General features: G+C 45.4%; 1 protein-coding gene across 35 annotated transcripts in view; it reads left to right on the top strand.

Moving 5' to 3' along the window:
• ZMYND8 (zinc finger MYND-type containing 8) overlaps nucleotides 1-18827 on the top strand; it is a 148618-nt gene that overhangs the window by 84823 nt on the left and 44968 nt on the right. For all 35 annotated transcript variants that reach the window (XM_017541340.2, XM_017541357.2, XM_017541352.1 and 32 more), the window contains 2 exons: nucleotides 242-723; nucleotides 12774-12914. In XM_017541340.2, the coding sequence (XP_017396829.1) occupies nucleotides 242-723; nucleotides 12774-12914 (623 nt within the window). The remainder of the gene's footprint in view (nucleotides 1-241; nucleotides 724-12773; nucleotides 12915-18827) is intronic.

Genomic DNA, 18827 nt, shown 5'->3' with positions numbered 1-18827 from the left:
AGACGGGGTTTCACCATGTTGACCAGGATGGTCTCGATCTCTTGACCTCGTGATCCACCCGCCTCGGCCTCCCAAAGTGCTGGGATTACAGGCTTGAGCCACCGCGCCCGACCTGATTTTTTTTTTTTAATAGAGTAACAATCTTGACAAACATGCTTGGCTAATTTGGTTCACATCAAGAAAAAAACAATCTTGGAAATTACTGAAGTTGACTTAAACTCTTTATCTTTTGCCCTCCTAGGGCCTGGGTTCCAATAAATAATTGCTACCTCATGTCTAAAGAAATTCCTTTTTCTGTGAAAAAGACTAAGAGCATCTTCAACAGTGCCATGCAAGAGATGGAGGTTTATGTGGAGAACATCCGCAGGAAGTTTGGTGTTTTTAATTACTCTCCGTTCAGGACACCCTACACGCCCAACAGCCAGTACCAAATGCTGCTCGATCCCAGCAACCCCAGCGCCGGCACGGCCAAGATAGACAAGCAGGAGAAGGTCAAGCTCAACTTCGACATGACAGCGTCCCCCAAGATCCTGATGAGCAAGCCCGTGCTGAGCGGGGGCACGGGCCGCCGGATTTCCTTGTCGGACATGCCGCGCTCCCCCATGAGCACAAACTCTTCCGTCCACACGGGCTCCGACGTGGAGCAGGATGCCGAGAAGAAGGCCACGTCGAGCCACTTCAGCGCGAGCGAGGAGTCCATGGACTTCCTGGATAAGAGCACAGGTGGGCCTTGTGCGGGGGAGCTGGGTGGAGACCGCTTGGACACAGGGGTTCCCGTGGGTGCACACCTGGCGGGCCCAAGCAGGCGAGCATCACAGCAATCATGGGGAACTGCAGGGGGCCACAGAGCAAATTTTCAACAAGTCACCAGATGGGATTCTTGCTGCTAGGGACCCAGAAATGAGAAAAGTATCCCCAAAAGGCCACCTGAAGGTTGTACCTAGAAGTAGATGGAGATGGCCGGAGGTCCTTTGGAGTTCTGTTCAGATGTCACTGCGTTCTGCATTAATGATTTTCCGTAACACAGTTTTCTTTCCTAAGAATTTTGTTTTAGTTGAAATTGTATTTTTCTATCAAAACCATACATTCACACTAAACAGCGCAAATGCTAGAGAAACACATGCTATACAAAATAATACTTGACCAGGCGCCGTGGATCATGCCTGTAGTCCCAGTACTTTGGGAGGGCAAAGCAGGCAGATTGCTTTAGCTCGGGGGTTCCAGACCAACCTGGGCAACATGGCAAAAACCCTGTCTCTGCCAAAAATACAAAAATTAGCTGGTCGTGGTGGCATGTGAATATAGTCCTAGCTACTCTGGGACTATAGGTTGAGGTGGGGGGGATTGCCTGAGCTGGGAGGTTGAGGCTGCAGTGAGCCATGATTGCGCCATTGTATTCTAGCCTGGGTGAAGTGTGATCCCCTGTGAGACTCTGTCTCAAAAAACTATAAAAAGAAGTAAAAAATAATAATAGTACTCTGCCTTCCCAGTGTGATCCCATTCTCTTATAGGTCATATCCTTTAATAGTTGTGTTGTGTTTTTTCTTTTGTGACATAGTCTTGCTCTGTCACCCAGGCTGGAGTGCAGTGGTGTAATCTTGGTTCACTGCAACCTCCACCTCCCCGGTTCAAGCGATTCTCGTTCCTCAGTCTCCTGAGTAGCTGGGACTACAGGCGTGTACCACCGCATCGAGCTAATTTCTGTATTTTTGGTAGAGACAGGGTTGGTCTTGAACTCCTGACGTTGAGTGATCCACCTGCCTTGGAATCCCAAAGTGCTGGGATTGCAGGTGTGAGCCACCACGCCTGGCCTAAAGTCTTAAATTTTTAAGTAAAACCTCTAATTCTTACATGTCAGGTTTTTAAGTAAAATCTCCAGTTGTTAAATGTCAGGTTAAAATGTCTTAGAAGATTTTCTAGAATGAATAAAGCAGGTTGGAGTACCAGCTTTAGGCTTCTGGCCAAAGGCTTAACCTTGGACAGCCTTTCATACTCCCTTCCTTTCTCAGCCTCTCTCTCTCTCTCTCTCCTTCTTTCCCTCCCTCCCTCCCTTCCTTCCCATAGCAATCCTTTAAGGAGCAAGCATCAGTTCTTCAAGAGACCACAAATGTTCTCAGAAGTTAAAATATTAAGGTCTTAGTCAATTGTGAGCTCAAAGAATCTGACTTTGCTTCTGTTGTTTCTTGGGAATTTTTTTTCTTTTCCTTGGGTTATTTTCAAGAAATGCTTCTAGCTGCTTCCCAGATGGCTATAGGGGAGGAATAGAGAGAGCTAGTGGCCTGTGGCTTTTAATTCTGTCAAATAAAGGCTGCAGTCTGTCTGTCTCTAGTTCTCATTCATAGCCATGTGGTACTAGACACTCAAGGTTGAGTCGTAGAGTTTTGTTTTGGAATTGACATAATTTGTGTTGACACAGTTTCAGAAAAGTCTTCCTTTTTGCCCCCTTGTTTCTGACCAGAGTCCTTAAAAGCTTACTCTTGTTCCATGACACAGTTCCATTTAAGCCAAGTTCACAAAATTGGTACTTAATTACACAAACCCTTCGGCATATTAATTCCCATAAAGAGCATGCTTTTCAGTAAATGTTTAAAATTTTAACCTTGGCAGCGACTTTGTGAATTAGTGTTGCCTGAACTTTCATTGCCATGGTTTTCTGCCATGTTTTGTTACATACTTAGATATTAAAATTGTAACTGAGTTTTGTCCTAAGCTAAACACAATGTATAGGCTCGTGTTTTTAAATTGCTTGTTGTGGTTTTTCCTAATATATGTGAAATTAATACATAACTAGTAAAGCGAAACGTGGTGTATATGCTACCATTGGTTCTGTACCACACTGCAAAAAATTCAGTTTTGTAGGAATATAAGAACACGGCTAATGTGTTTAGTTTAAAGGAGAAAGATAAGTGAGATCAGACTTCCTGGCAAAACACCTCATTCTTTTGAGTGGCTTTTTTTTTGTTTTGTTTTTATTGTATTTTAGGTTTTGGGGTACATGTGAAGAACATGCAAGATTGTTGCATATGTACACACTTGGCAGTGTGATTTGTTGCCTTCCTCCCCGTCACCTTTGAGTGGCTTTCTTAGGTGAGAAGTTAGTAGAAGCCCCCATTTCAGTAGGCTTTAAAGTCCCTTTCCTAAAATATAATCTCCTTGCTGGCATGTGCTTCGGTCATTTTACTAATCATGAATTAGCCAATGTTTTTTTTTTTTTTGGAGACGGAGTTTCGCTCTTGTTACCCAGGCTGGAGTGCAATGGCGCGATCTCGGCTCACCGCAACCTCCGCCTCCTGGGTTCAGGCAATTCTCCTGCCTCAGCCTCCTGAGTAGCTGGGATTACAGGCACGCGCCACCATGCCCAGCTAATGTTTTGTATTTTTAGTAGAGACGGGGTTTCACCATGTTGACCAGGATGGTCTCGATCTCTTGACCTCGTGATCCACCTGCCTCGGCCTCCCAAAGTGCTGGGATTACAGGCGTGAGCCACCGCGCCCGGCCTTAGCCAATGTGTAGTGAAGGATGAGAGAGGGATATTGAAAATTTTTTTAATCTTACAAATTGCCCCCTTTTCTGTCAGGGGCTAGATAGTATGTATTTTAGGCTTTTTGGGTCTTTTTTCCAAAGATGCAACTATTTAGTCGTCGTTGCACTAACATAGCCACAAACTGCTGTGGTCCCAGCTACTACAGGGGCTGAGCTGGGAGGATCAGTTGAGTCTGGGAGTTTGAGGCCACAATGACCTATGATTGTGCCACTGCACTTCAGCCTGGACAATAGGGTGAGACCTTAGCTAAATAGATAGATAGATAGATAGAGAGAGAGATAGATAGATAGATAGGCAGAGGGAAAATAAAGCAGTCATAGTGTGTGGCCGAGTTCCAATAAAACTTTTTTAATGGACATTGGAATTTATTTTTTTATTTTTTATTTTATTTAATTTTTACATTTTTTGAGATGAAGTCTCGCTGTGTTGCCCAGACTGGAGTGCAGTGCCATGATCTTGGCTCACTGCAACCGCCCCTTGCTCGGTTCAAGTAATCCTCCTACCTCAGCCTCCCAAGTAGCTGGAATTACAGGCCTGCGTTACCATGCCCAGCTATTTTTTGTATTTTTGTAGACAGGGTTTCACTTGGTTGGCCAGGCTGGTCTTGAACTCCTGACCTCAAGTCATCTGCCCTCCTCGGCCTTCCAAGGTGGCTGGACACTGGAATTTAAATTTCATGTAAGTTGCATGTTTCATGAACTATTAATTATTTTCCCCCCAAACATTAAGAAATGTTAAAATACCTTTGTTAGCTTGCAGGCAAGGCAGGAACAGGTGGTGTTCCCAGTTTGACCCATGGGCTATCATAGACTAAGAGGATTAGAAGAAACTGAGTCAGTCTCCCCATTTTACAGAAAGCAAATTGAGGGCTATGCAGAGTGTAAGGGAGGTGCCTAAGTCCCTACAGCCAGATGCTGCATCTAGTCCTGTTTCCTTTCACTGCACCCTACTGCCCTCTGCTGTTAGCAGTGATAAAAACATTTGGTGGAGGGAGATGGGAAATGTGTTTTAAAATGCTTCCACAGTCGGGATAATATAATCGAGGTAACACAGTAGTTCATCCAAAATTATGTAAAAAAATTGCCATGTCATGGAATAGAAAATAATACAAGTAGCTTCACCAGTGAAAGTTTTGTAACCAGCAACGTGAAACTACTAATTGAAATGTTATTGCATGAAACTTTTATGAGAATGTAGAAACCTTCTTTTTGTTTAGAAGATTGGAGAACTCGGAGCCGTGTGCCTGTAGTCTTCAGAACCAGATATTTAGCTTTCTAAGAAGCACTTTGCTCAGCCAGAAGCCTTTAACTCACAGTGTCCTGTAATCTTGCCGCTTTAATGGCCAAAGCAGTTAATAATCTCAGTGATTTTTGTAGTTCCCTCTTTATTATATAGACCTCCTGGCCAGAATGGTCAGGTATTTGCTAGTATTTGCTGGCAGGATCTGAATGTAAGTCATTAATATGTATTAGGGTCAGAGTCATGGGGCTTGACATTCACCACCTTCTGGGCTAATGGTCCTTTGCTCTCACAGCTCCACTGTGGTTACTGTTTAAGAAAGGAAAGGGGGGCCGTGTGCAATGACTCACGCCTGTAATCCCAGCACTTTGGGATGCCGAGGCGGGTGAATCATGAGGTCAGGAGTTCGAGACCATCTGGACTAACGCGGTGAAATCCTGTCTCTACTAAGAATACAAAAAATTAGCTGGGCGTGGTGTTGCACACCTGTAATCTCAGCTATTCAAGAGACTGAGGCAGGAGAATTACTTGAACCCGGGAAGTGGAGGTTACAGTGAGCCGAGATTGTGCCACTGCACTTCAGCCTGGGCTACAGAGCAAGACTCCATCTCAAAAAAGAAAGAAAGAAAGGAAAGAAGTTTCATATACTCCTTTTTTAAAAAAAATTGTGAAATCAATATGTTTTTGTTGTAAAATAGTTCTTTATTACAGAATCACTGATGGCTGGGCGCAGTGGCTCATGCCTGTAATTCTAGCACTTTGGGAGGCTGAGGGGGGCGGATCACTTGAGGTTAGGAGTTTGAGACCAGCCTGGCCAACATGGTGAAACCCAGTCTCTAATAAAAATACAAAAAATTAGCTGGGTGTGGTGGCACATGCCTGTAAGTCCCAACTATTTGGGAGGCTGAGGCAGGAGAATCGCTTGAGCTGCAGTTCAGCCTGGGCGACAGAGCGAGACTCCATCTCAAAAAAATAAATAAATAAAGTCACTGATAATTCCACCTCCCACAGCCAGCCCTTAGACTGTGTTTCCAGTGCTTTTTCTATGTTGGTTTTTAAGTTCTACTGTTAAGCTGAAAACTCAAATACAGGGATCAGGCAGATGTGACAGTGAGCGAGGTGGGGAGTGGTAGTTAGAGACGGGTGAATGAAAGCACACAGATGTTTCTCACCACACCTGTGGTGTGCTTGTGTGTGCACACGGGTGTGTAACAACCCAAGGGGTTAGGGGCTCTTCTGATACACAGTGCATGTGGGAGGTACTACAGTAGTCCTTGGCTACTTTAGTGTTACAATGATAAGCAGCTCTTTCATAAGGAAACACAATAATGCCAATGCTAGCACGCATCATTAATCGGAAGAGTCAGCATCTCTTGGATAAGTGTTACTCACCCATGTTACCTGTAAGTGTTACACATGACTAACGGGTCATGAGCTCTCAAGATGCTGAGCTAGAGAGGTGTGTCTTTCTGCAAGATCAGGGACCTTTTCCTCCTGCTGGTTCTTGCCACGTAGGAGTATGGGCTCTGTATTGAGAGATTTCTGATTTTTCAAGAGAACCCTCAATTTAAAAAAGTGTGAACTACTCCAACTTTTTCTTATTTTTTTTTTTTTTAAGAAACAGGATCCTCATTATGTTGCCCAGGCTGGTCTAAGGCTCTTGGGCTCAAGCGATCCTCCCACCTTAGCCTCCAGAGTAGCTGGGACTATAGGTGCGTATCACCACACTCAGCTATCTACTTCTATGTAATGGCTCACATATTTACATAGAGAAAAGCTATGTCACATTAAATGCATCTGTGAACTGCTTGGTTCATGGGTCACTTGTTTGCAATGTCAATGTATATTGTAGCATTTATTTATTTATTATTTTTTGAGATGGAGTTTCATTCTTGTTGCCTAGGCTGGAGTGCAATGACGCGATCTCAGCTCACTGCAATCTCCGCCTCCCAGGTTCAAGTGATTCTCCTGCCTCAGCCACCTGAGTTGCTGGAATTAGAGGCATGCGCCACCATGCGCAGTTAATTTTGTATTTTTAGTAGAGACGGGGTTTCTCCATGTCGGTCAGGCTGGTTTCAAACTCCTGACCTCAGGTGATCTTCCCACTTCGGCCTCCCAAAGTGCTGGGATTACAGGCGTGAGCCACCACGCCCAGCCTGTAGCATTTATTTTTTTAAGGCTTAACCTTGTATTTTATTTATTTTTAATTTTTATATATGAAAAAAACTTTTTTTTTTTTGAGATGGAATTTCGCCTTGTTGCCCAGGCTGGTGTGCAATGGAACCATCTTGGCTCACTGCAACCTCCGCACCTGGGTTCAAGCGATTCTCCTGCCTCAGCCTCTCGAGTAGCTGGGATTACAAGCGCGTGCCACCATGCCCAGCTAATTTTTTTTTTTCTTTTGTATTTTTCGTAAAGACGGGTTTTCATCATTTTGGCCAGGTTAGTCTGGAACTCCTGACCTGAGGTGATCCACCCACCTCAGCCTCCCAAAGTGCTGGGATTATAGGTGTGAGCCATCACACTTGGCCCTATCTCTCTCTTTTTAAATGGAAAAAGAAGTGCCACCATCCCTGACCAAAAACGTTTTTTTTTTTTTAAGAGACAGGGCTGCTGTCACTCAGGCTGGAGTTCAGTGGTGTGATCATGGCTCACAGTAGCCTTCAACTCCTGAGTAGTTAGGACTGCAGATGTGCACCACCACGCCTAATTTATAAAAAAATTTTTTTTCTTTTTCTGTGTAGACGATGTCTTGCTATGTTACCTAGGCTAGTCTCAAACTCCTGAGCTCAAACGGTCTGCCTGCCTCAGCCTCCCAAAATGCTGGGATAATAGGCATGAGGCACCATGCCTGGTCCTTAGCCTTGTATTCTGAATATATTGCTGTGTTAGTAAATTGACCTTCAAAACAGCATTTTTACCGACACCTCCTGACCTATCCTAGACCATCTGGCAATGCTGTGCTCATCTGTGCATGGCACCATAGGAGTTGTGCAAGGTGTGGCACTTTGAACATACAGGTTGTTTCTGAGGTTCTAAAGTGGAGGACATTTAGCAGGAATCCTTCACTCCGCCTCTCCCCCACGCCCAGAGTGCTGCAGTGCATGGGAGGGAAGGGGCATTTTTTTCCTTGTTTAAATTCCAAGGCTCATGTTTCCTACGGTAGTCAGAACAGCCCTTCACACAGACTAGCATTTTGTAAATGCAGATAACAAATGATGTGTTTTAGCCTACACTTGTGAATCTTACATCAAAGTATGAAATCTGGTTAAATTATTTGTGACTTCAAAGGCAATTAGTTCTTCCTTTGGGCAAGATGTATGGCATTATAAAAGGATTGGCATCTGTTTCAAAGTTTAATTGAAACAAGCATTTCCAAGTCTTTTTGCCTTTGAAAATGTCTGGAGTGATTTGAAACGGGTTTTTCTCAACCTCAGCGCCATTGGCATTTGAACCGGATAATTCTCTATTGTGAGGCTGTTCTGTGCACTTAGGAGGCTGAGAACCATCTCTGGTCTCCCTGCCAGTACCACTTACACCCTCATGTGTATTGACTTGCATTTTTTGGTGATCTGTTTAGTCATAGCTCTCTCTCTCACTCTCTTTTTTTTTTTTTTTTTAGAGATGGAGTCTGGCTCTGTCACTCAGGCTGGAGTGGAGGGGCGTGATCTCAGCTGACTGCAACCTCCATCTCCCTGGTTTAAGCAATTCCCCTGCCTCGGCCTCCCAAGTAGCTGGGATTACAGGCCATACCACCATGACTAGCTAATTTTTTTTGTATTTTTAGTAGAGATGGGGTTTCACCTTATTGGCCAGGCTGGTCTCGAACTCCTGAACTCATGACTGCACCCAGCCATAACTCTTTTAATATTTATAACATATCTGAAATCTCAACAGTTGTTTCTTTATTAACAAAGGAAATACTATGTATGTATCAAATTAAAGGCTTGTTTTAGTTACTAATTTTTTAGTATACACGAATGTATATACAGAATGATAAAAATAGGCTGGGTGTGGTGGCTCATACCTATAACCCCAGCACTTTGGGAGGCTGGGGTGGGTGGATCACCTGAGGTCAATAGTTCAGGACCAGCCTGGTCAACATGGCAAAACCCCATCTCTACTAAAAATACAAAAGAATTTGCTGGGTATGGTGGCACACACCTGTAGTCCCCGCTTCTCGGGAGGCTGAGGCAGGAGAATTGCTTGAACCTAGGAAGCAGAGGTTGCAGTGAACCGAGATTACCCCACTACACTCCAGCCTGGGCAGCAGAGTGAGACACTGCCTCAAAACAAACAAACAACAAACAAACAAACAAACACACTTGACCTGTCGAACAGGAAAACGTGGATTCACTTGGCTGTGTTCTACCTGCATCTTTGTTAGTTTTTGTTTGTTTGTTTATTCCTGCCACCCTTTAGGGTCTGGCCTCCTTGTCAAAGTTCTCGGCATTCCCAGGCAGCGTATTTGATAGTATAGTAAGGCCCTGCCTATTAGACTTGGCTAGTTTGCTTAAGGGAACACAATTAGAGAAGTCCTGGTGTTTAATTCTCACGGGGAATCTATTACACAGATATTTGAGCAGCTGCAAATTGCTTTTGGAATGAGGTAGAACATAAATGAATGAAGAATGTTAAAAATGCTAATGCTAAACATTTGATTGGTACTACTTCTCTTAAAATGCCTGGATTTTATTTATTTATTTATTTATTTATTTATTTATTTATTTATTTTGGAGACAGGGTCTCCCTCTGTCTCCCAGGCTGGCATGTAGCGGTGTGATCACGGCTCACTGCAGTCTCGACCTCCCAGGCTCAATGGATCCTCCCATCTCAGTCTCCTTGTAGCTGGGACTGCAGGCTGTGCCACCATACCAGGCTAATTTTTTTTTTTTTTTTTTTTTTTATTAGATATTAGGTTTTGCCATGTTGTTATCCAGGCTAGCCTCAAACTCTCGAGCTCCAGTGATCCTGCCACCTTAGCCTCCCAAGGTGCTGGGATTATAGGGGTGAACCACCACACCTGGCCTATTCTTGTTTCTTTATATAACAAACACTTTAGTTCTACTTCTGACAGTACCAGTGATAGGACTGTGTAATAATAATAACAGCCCCCCAAGGAATGTGGCATGCCATGTGCTAGGCCAATTCTATTAATCCTTGCAGTAAAACAGATTTATTGTTTTAAAAACTTAATTATAGGCTGGGTGCAGTGGCTCATACCTGTAATCCCAGCACTTTGGGAGGCTGAGGTAGGTAGATCCCTTGAGGTTAGGAGTTCCAGAGTAGCCTGATCAACATGGTAAAACCTTGTCTCTACTAAAAATACAAAAATTAGCCAGGCGTGGTAGTGGGAGCGTAAAATCCTAGCTATTCAGGAGGCTGAGGCAGGAATCGCTTGAAACCCAGGAGGCAGAGGTTGCAGTGAACTGAGATTGCACAACTGCGCTCCAGCCTGGGCGGAGGAGCGAGATTCCGACTCAAAAAAGCAAAAGCAAAAACAAAACATTTCTTTTTTTTTTTCTATACAACAGTTCTGGCATCGAAAAACTTATTTCTTAAGACAATTTCTAATGTTTATTGAGCACTTGCTGAGCACCAATTGGCATAGATCGAGGACATTGATCCTCACTCCCTTCTCATTTCCAGACGAGGAAAAGGATTCCCAGCTGCATGGCCTCCTCCATCCCTATGTGGTGTGTCAGTTTCAGCACTGTTGACATTTGGGGCCAGATAAGTCTTTCTTGTGGGGGACCGTTCTGTGCATTGTAGAAGATTTTGCAGCATTTTGGTCTCTGCCTCTCAGATGCCAGTAGCAACCCCCCACCCTCCTAAAATGTCTGCATGCACTGCCCCGTGTAGCCCTGGGGAGAAGAATTGCTCATAGCCGAGAATCTGGTTCAGAGGATAACCCCAAAGCCTTAGAGGTTAATGGGGAAATAGAAAATAAAACCACTCTAATAGCAAACAGTAACAGAGTACTTACTGGATGCCAGGCACTGTTCGGATGATTGATTGAATTCTCACAGCAGCCTGATGAGATGTAGCTACTGTTATCATCCCTTTGTATCATATTATTAGTGTCTCTCTTTGCTGCTGCCAGGAAGAGAGAGGCAGAGGTGCCAGTAACCGGCCCTGGGTTACACAGCAGGGCAACAGCTAAGCTGGGACTTGAATCCTCAGTGTCTGGCTTCTGATCCATGCTTGAATCCAGGCCTCTTTACGTCTGGAGTCTTTCCCACTATGTTACATTAACAGTAGTGCACACAGGTCCTGGCACCAGAGCTGCCTCGCTCTTGTGGATTCACCAGCCGAGCTGGTATTTAATTTTTTTTTGTTTTTTGTTTTGAGACAGAATCTTGTTCTGTCGCCAGGCGCCAGGCTGGAGTGCAGTAGCGCGATCTCGGCTGACTGCAACCTCTGCCTGCCGGGTTCAGGCAATTTTCCTGCCTTAGCCTTCTGAGTAGCTGGGACTGCAGGTGCGCGCCACCGTGCCCCGCTAATTTTTGTATTTTAGTAGAGATGGGGTTTCACTCTACTAAAAGTAGAGTGTGTTGGCCAGGATGGGCTCGATCTCTTGACCTCATGATCCGCCAGCCTAGGCTTCCCAAAGTGCTGGGATTATAGACGTGAGCCACCACACCCAACCGGTATGTGAGTTTTAACACACTGAAGCCTTGTTCTGAGTTTTCCGATTTGTCAGATGGGGAAACTGAGGCAAGTGCCCACCCAAGTGCCCCAGCACTTTTGAAGTCCCTGAGGAGTCTCAGTCCCTAACTCCAATTTGCCATCAACAAATTCCTTTCAAAGACCAGATCAGCTCAGAATGTTTCTTGTCTTGGAAGAGTTGGTTGTCATTGTTGTCAGTCCTGCCTTTAGTCCCAGCTGTTTTTTTTTGTGTGTATGTGTGTGTTTTTTTTTTGAGATGGAGTCTCGCTCTGCTGCCCAGGCTGAAGTGCAGGGGTACAGTCTTGGCTCACTGCAACTTCCATCTCCTGGGTTCAAGCAATTCTCCTGCCTTAGCCTCCCGAGTAGCTGGGATTACAAGCATGCACCACCATGCCTGGCTAATTTTGTATTTTCTTTTTTCTAGTAGGGTCAGGGTTTCTCCATATTGGTAAGGCTGCTGGTGATTTGCCCGCCTCAGCTTCCCAAAGTGCTGGGATTACAGGCATGAGCCACCATGCCCGGATGTCCCAGCTGTTTTTAAATGGGCATTAACAGGGCAGTCTTAGTACCATGGAGTGGCGAGGGCAAAGCGGCAGAATTCAAAGGATCTTTAGGAGGCTCTCTGCTTTTTAAAATGTAAGTGGTTTCTGGTCCTAACCCTGTGAAAAGAGAGGAGAGGCAGGTTATAGTTCGTTTTAAGGTATTTCTAAAAGCCTTAGGCGTGGGTACGGTTCTGTCTCCTGTAAAAGTTTGAAATACAGTAAAGAAGGAGATAATTTACCAATGTCCCCGTCACTCCATCTGGTACTGGAGTTGGCTTCACACAGCCTCAAGAGCCTTTGAAATGGGAGCTGGAGATTTCCCAAGGGGCCGAGCTGGTCCCTGGCAGGTGCAGTGGCCACGTGTGAGCTGACCGCAGCGTCTCTCTTTCTACAAATGGATGACACGCATTTGTAAGCCTGGCTCCCGTTCTCCACATCTGGACCATGTAGGGGTTGGTTTAATCGCTATTTATGTTGAGATTTATACCCATGAATGGGCCAAACCAATTTCAGTGGCAGCTTAGCCGATTTGTCTTAGAGCTTTGTGGTTAATAGAATAACTGGAGAAACCTTCCTCATTTGTAGCTTTAATGGTTTCACGTCGGGTTAAAGCCCTTTGCTGAAAATAAATGGCCAGCCTGCCACGCCCCGCCCCACCCCTTCTGTGATGCTGTATCGGCCACAATGTCATTATTTCTCCACTCTCTCCCTGCACCACACCTATACGTTTGACTTGTTTATTTGTAAACCCGTCTTTTAATAATGCCCTACTTTTTCAGCTTCACCAGCCTCCACCAAGGCGGGACAAGCAGGGAGTTTATCCGGCAGCCCAAAGCCCTTCTCTCCTCAACTGTCAACTCCCATCACGACGAAAACGGACAAAACATCCACCACCGGCAGCATCCTGAATCTTAACCTGGGTCAGTTACAGTTTTTGCCGGTAACTTTCTGTGGCAACTGTGGATATTTTTGCAAATAACGTCTCCTCTTTTGTATTTGGTTCTTGAACGTTCAACTCTTTTCTCTATGCAAAAAATGTAAAAGTTTCAGTGGATAAAGGTGAGAAAAGATCTATGAAAAGAACAAGTAAGGGATTTCCTGGGGCCTATTGACATACAAAGTCCTTTTTTTTTTCTTTTTTCTTTTTGAGATGGGGTTTCACTCTTATTGCCCAGGCTGGAGTGCAATGGTGCGACATTGGCTCACTGCAACCTTCACCTCCCAGGTTCAAGTGATTCTTATGCCTCAGCCTCCCGAGTAGCTGGGTCTACAGGTGTGCACAACCATGCCCATCTAATTTTTCTATTTTTAGTAGAGGTGGGGTTTCACCATGTGAGCCAGGCTGGTCTGACCTTAGGTGATCCGCCCACCTCTGCCTCCCAAAGTACTGGGGTCTGACGGGCATAAGCCACCGTGCATGGCCCTAAGTGCTTTTATGTAGAGGTACTCCGGGCCAGTGTTTTCACCTCATTTGCCCTTGACCACAGTAACCCAGTTCTCCTATTTGTAAATTACACCCATGGCACAGAAGCAAGTAGAAGGAATCAGTAGTTACCTTTCCTACATACAGCATACTCTGATATTCCTTGCTTCTCTTCTAATTCTTACATTCTGGTCTTCATTTCCTGAATAATGATGATGATGATGGTGATGATAACTATTTTCTTAGAGATGGCATGTCACCCAGGCCGGAGTACAATGGTGCAATCATAGTTCACTGCAATCTTGAACTCCTGGGCTCAAGCTATTTCCTGCCTTAGCCTCCCTAAGTAGCTAGGACTACAGGCCTAGCTAGTTTTTAGCTGCATACTCAGCTAAGTTTTAAATTTTTTGTAGCAATTGGGTCTTGCTGTGTTGCCCAGGCTGGTCTTGAAGTCTTGGCCTCAAGCAGTCCTCCCACCTTAGCCTCCCAAACTGCTGGGATTACAGTCGTGAGTCATTGTACCTGGCCTGTAATGGATTCGTTATTGATTGATTCATTGCATCCTCACTACTGATTTTTTTTTTGTTTATTTGCTTAAGACTCAGTCTTGCTCTTGTCCACCAGGCTGGAGTGCAATGGCGTGATCTTGGCTCACTGCAACCTCCGCCTCCCAGGTTCAAGCAATTCTCCTGCCTCAGGCTCCTGAGTAGCTGGGATTACAGGCGCCTGCCATCTTGCCTAGCTAATTTTTGTGTTTTTAGTTGAGACAGAGTTACACCATGTTGGCCAGGCTGGTCTTGAACTCCTGACCTTGGGTGATCCACCTACCTTGGCCTCCCAAAGTGCTGGGCTTACAGGCCTGAGCCACTGCACCTGGCACAGATTTTTCTTGAACATCTGTTGTGTGCTGTGCACTATTCTAGGCATGGAGATAGAGTGGAAAGCAAGTCTGCTAAGGTCCTGCTGTTGTAGAGGTTAGATTTTTAGAAAGGCAGAGAAAATAATCAAGGCAATTCACACTATGAGAGACAGTTCACACCAAGATAGGCAGTTCACACCATGACAGATGTCTGGTCAGGTGATAGATGGACAAGTTGGGAGGCAGATGTCATAGTTCACTTAGGTGGAGGGGTTAAACAGGGCCTCTTTGGGAGGTGATATTTGAGCTGAAGTTTACATGACAAGAAAAATCATCCAGGCCAGTATTAGGAGGAAAAAGATTCTAGAAAGAATAAGAGATTGTAAAGGCCGTAGGGTAAGGATGAAGTTGGTGTGCTGTAGGAGTAACTGGGTGTGTTGTAGGATTAGCAAGTAGGCCAGGGTGGCTGCATCACAGTGAGTGAGGGTGAGGCCACTCCATGGAGTCGGAGATAGTATGGGGGTCTCGCAGACCCTGGTGTGGAGGGTTCAGTGCAAGAGGGTTGTGAATGGACTTCACACCCTCTGCTGTGTTTAGAATAGTCCACATCAGTCATTCTCATCGGGGGGCAATTTTGTATCACCTGCCCCACCCCCTGGCAATGTTTGGAGACATTTTTGATTGTCACACCTAGGGTTGGGGTACTCCTGGCATCTAATGGATAGAGGCCTTGGATACCGCTGCACGTCCTACAACCTGTAGAACAGGCCCCCCAGCAGAGAATTTCTAGATTGTGTCAGTAATTGTGCTGATAGATCTGGGTACGGCAGGAGCAGCGGCCAAGGGTCCAGTTTAAATTCTGTAAATTTGAGCCGTTGTTACATCCCTCTGTGGAGACATCGGCAGGGCAGCTGGAGGCAGGAAGTAGGGTGCCTGCGGCCAGGTTCAGGCAGGAGGTGTAATTCTGGGAATCTCGATGTGTACGTGGGATTGGGTTAGAGCAGCAGTTCTCATGACTTTGAGGGGGTGATGGGGATGCTGCTGGCATCGAATGATTGGTGGCCGGAGTTGCTGCTAAGCATCCCCCAGCGCATAGGATGGCCCCACTCAACCAAGACTCCAGCCCTATTGGCTTACTGAGGTTTCGAGTCAAGGGTAGAGCATTGAGCCAGGAGTGAGGGCCCTGGGACGTTGAGCACGGGGAGGAGGAGAAGCAAGGGGTGGAGCCTGAAAAGGAGGGCGGGTCAGGAGGAGCCACACCAGGCCCTGAGCCTCCAGTGTGGGGGTTTCAGGAAGAGAGGGCGGCCACCTGTGCCCAGTGATGCTTCTGTGTGAATTCCACGCCTTTGGTGGTTGGTACCCTCCAGGTCCATCTTGTCCTACAGTGCCGTTTTCAGATGGAGAAAAACGGGGGTCTGGAGAGGAGGCATGGGGTGCCCAGGATCCTAGAAGCAGCAGGGCTGGAGCACAGCCTGGCTCCCATCCTGGCTCACCTGTGAGTGAAGCCCAGATGTAATAGGATGGTCAGGGCCGCTGCTTCCGGGGCTCCCATTCAGACCAATTGGTTGGTTCCTCACTTGAGTGAAAAGGGACCCATGTGCTTCCTTGGGAACATTCATTGTTCCCAGAAATGTGGTTTGCTTTCTCACGCCCTCCTTCCACCTCCATACCCTGAAAAGAAACGCTGTTTGGAGGCGTTCTCACGGTGACATTTCCTCTCTGCCAGTCATGCTTGTCAAGAATAGCTGTTTCCTGAAACTGGGTGGTCACTGGGCTTCCTCGTGACACTGTGGGTCTTTCGTTTGGCTTGATCCGTTGTGGGAGGGAAAGGGTTCTTCCTGGCGTGTGGCATGGTGGTGGGTGGGTACCAGGGGATCCGAGGCTCTCTTGTGTCTCCTCTGGGAGTTCTTCGAGGCCCAGGACACACTTCTTATTTTCTTCAGCAGGAACAAGAGCATTGAGAATGTGGGCGTTTTGTGGGCTGGGATTGCAGTGACCAGCTAGGGACCGAAGGAAGTGCCGTGGATGGGAATGAGATTGGAACAAAGAGGGCAATGCTAAGGAATTCTCCAGCCACCACCCAGGGACCGAGCAAATGCTTTATGGGGCTTGATTATGTTTATTGGCTGTGGAACTTCTTTTCATAGACAGGGAGAATGAGAGGGAGCACCTTGGATAATGATGAAATTATTATAGCTAATAAAACAGGACTTCCTTCAAAAATATACTGGAAAAGGCAGAATTACAGAGATGGGGGAACAGATCAGTGATAGCCAGGGCTTGGTGGAGGAGGGTTCGCCTCCACATTAGGAGGGGATTCTTTGGGAGATGGACTTGCTCTGTGTTTTCGTTGTGGTGGTGGTTACAGAAATATATGCAGGTGTTACAACTCATAGAACTGTATTCCCCCAAAAGTGAATTTTACTCTCTGTAATAATTTTTTTTTTTTGACATGGAGTTTTGCTCTTGTTGCCCAGGCTGGAGTGCAATGGCGTGATGTCGGCTCACTGCAGCTTCTGCCTCCCATGTTCAAGCAATTTGCCTGCCTCAGCCTCCTTAGTAGCTGGGATTATAGGCATGTGTCACCATGCCCCGCTAATTTTGTATTTTTGGTAGAAATGGGGTTTCTCCATGTTGGTCACGCTGGTCTTGAACTCCCAACTTCAGGTGATCTGCCTATCTCAGCTTCCCAAAGTTCTGGGATTACAGGTGTGAGCCACCATGCCCAGCCAATAAAACTATTTTTTTAAAAAACGACAGCAACCTTTAAAGTAGTTAATATCTCTGTTTCACAGAAATGTAAACTGGGGCACAGAGAAGCAAGTTACCTACCCCAGGATCACCCATGGTTTGTGGTAGAGTTTGGCCTTCCAGCTCAGTCCTGTCTGCTGCAAAGTTTGTCTTCTGTGCCTTTTGGATATATCAGCTTTTGGGGCCGGGGCAAGGTGACATTCTGGGATTTGTAAAGGATGTGGCTCTTGCCAGTTTAGCCTGCATTGTCAGACTGAATTGTCAAGAAAAACGGAACTCCAGATTTTTACAGATTTCTCCTAGTTTTTAAAAACTGCCAATCAGTTTCATTAAAAACAAAAACTGGCCAAGTATGGTGGCTCATACCTATAATTACCACAGATTGGGAGGCTGAGGCAGGAGGATTGCTTGAGCCCAGGAGTTCAGGGTTGTAGTGAGCTGTGATCGAATCACTGCTCTCCAGACTGGGTGACAGAGTGACACCCTGCACTACAAAAACAAAAACAAAGACCCAAAACTCTATTCGGGCCAGACAGACACGTAAAACCAACCATACAAAAACCAGTCCATAGGTTGTCAGGTTTTTACGAGGACAAGAGATCGAGACTGTCCTGGCCAATATGCTGAAACCTCGTCTCTACTAAAAATACAAAAATTAGCTGGGGAGGTGGCGTGCACCTGTAATCCCAGCTACTCAGGAGGATGAGGCAGGAGAATAATTGCTTGAACCTGAGAGGCAGAGGTTGCGGTGAGCCGAGGTTTGCACCACTGCACTCCAGCTGGGTTGACAGAGTGAGACTCTGTCTTGGAAAAAGAGAAAAAGAAAGAAAAGATTATATGCTATATAGGTATATGGTATTTTAGTACATGTATGTGTGTATATGGTATATGTTTGTATATTGAATATATGGTATGTGTATATGGTATGAATATATGGTATATGTGCATATACTGGGTGTATTTGAGTATATGTATGTGTATGTATGGTATATGATAAGTATATGGTATATGTGTTTGAGTATATGTATGTGTGTGTATGGTATATGAATATATATGTGTGTGTATTGTGTTTGCATCTGTGTGTATATGGTATGTGGGTATATGGGTATATATGTAAGTATACGGCATATGAGTATATGGTAAATGTGTATATGGTATGTGAGTATATGGCATTTGTGTGTATGTATGTGTATATGGTGAGTATAAGTGTTTGTGTATATGGCATATGTGTATATGTGGTATATGAGTATATGGTATTTGTGTGTGTGTGGTATATGACTATATGGTATAAGATGGGAAGGTTGGTACAGAGACCTGGTTCTTGCTTTGGTTGCTAATTCCCTGTTCCCCTCCCCTCCCCTCCCCTCCCTTCCCCTCCCCTCCAAAACAAGGAGCTGATTATTATGGGCCCCCTGTATGACTCAGCAGTGATTATAAATAAGTCATAAATAGGAATCAGTTTCTAAGACTAGAAGAGAAGAGGTGGGTCCAGCCCTTTTCTTCTTCTCTACTCCTGTTTGCTTTCTGTGATAATCCCATCTCTTATTTCACAGAGGGTGTTTACTTTGCGCTGAACAAACTCAGCATTTCAGTAGTCTGTTAGTGACAGAAATGCACCTTTATGCTCTTTTGAAGATGCAGGCAGGGCCAGGGAACGTTGTCACACCCCGAGCCTTCCTGTTTGTTTCTCCACTGTTACTGACAGGAGGCCTCCTTTCTTTTAGTGCATAAAGCTGTATCTTGGAAGGCAGGCCTTCTTTGAGAGCATACATGGCGTGCCCAGGCCCAGATTTTTCAGAT

This window comes from Cebus imitator, unplaced genomic scaffold, assembly GCF_001604975.1.
Source record: "Cebus imitator isolate Cc_AM_T3 unplaced genomic scaffold, Cebus_imitator-1.0 Scaffold132, whole genome shotgun sequence".
NCBI classification, from domain to species: domain Eukaryota; kingdom Metazoa; phylum Chordata; class Mammalia; order Primates; family Cebidae; genus Cebus; species Cebus imitator.
Note: the sequence above shows the minus strand (reverse complement) of the source record. Positions and strands in the feature narration are given on the sequence as shown.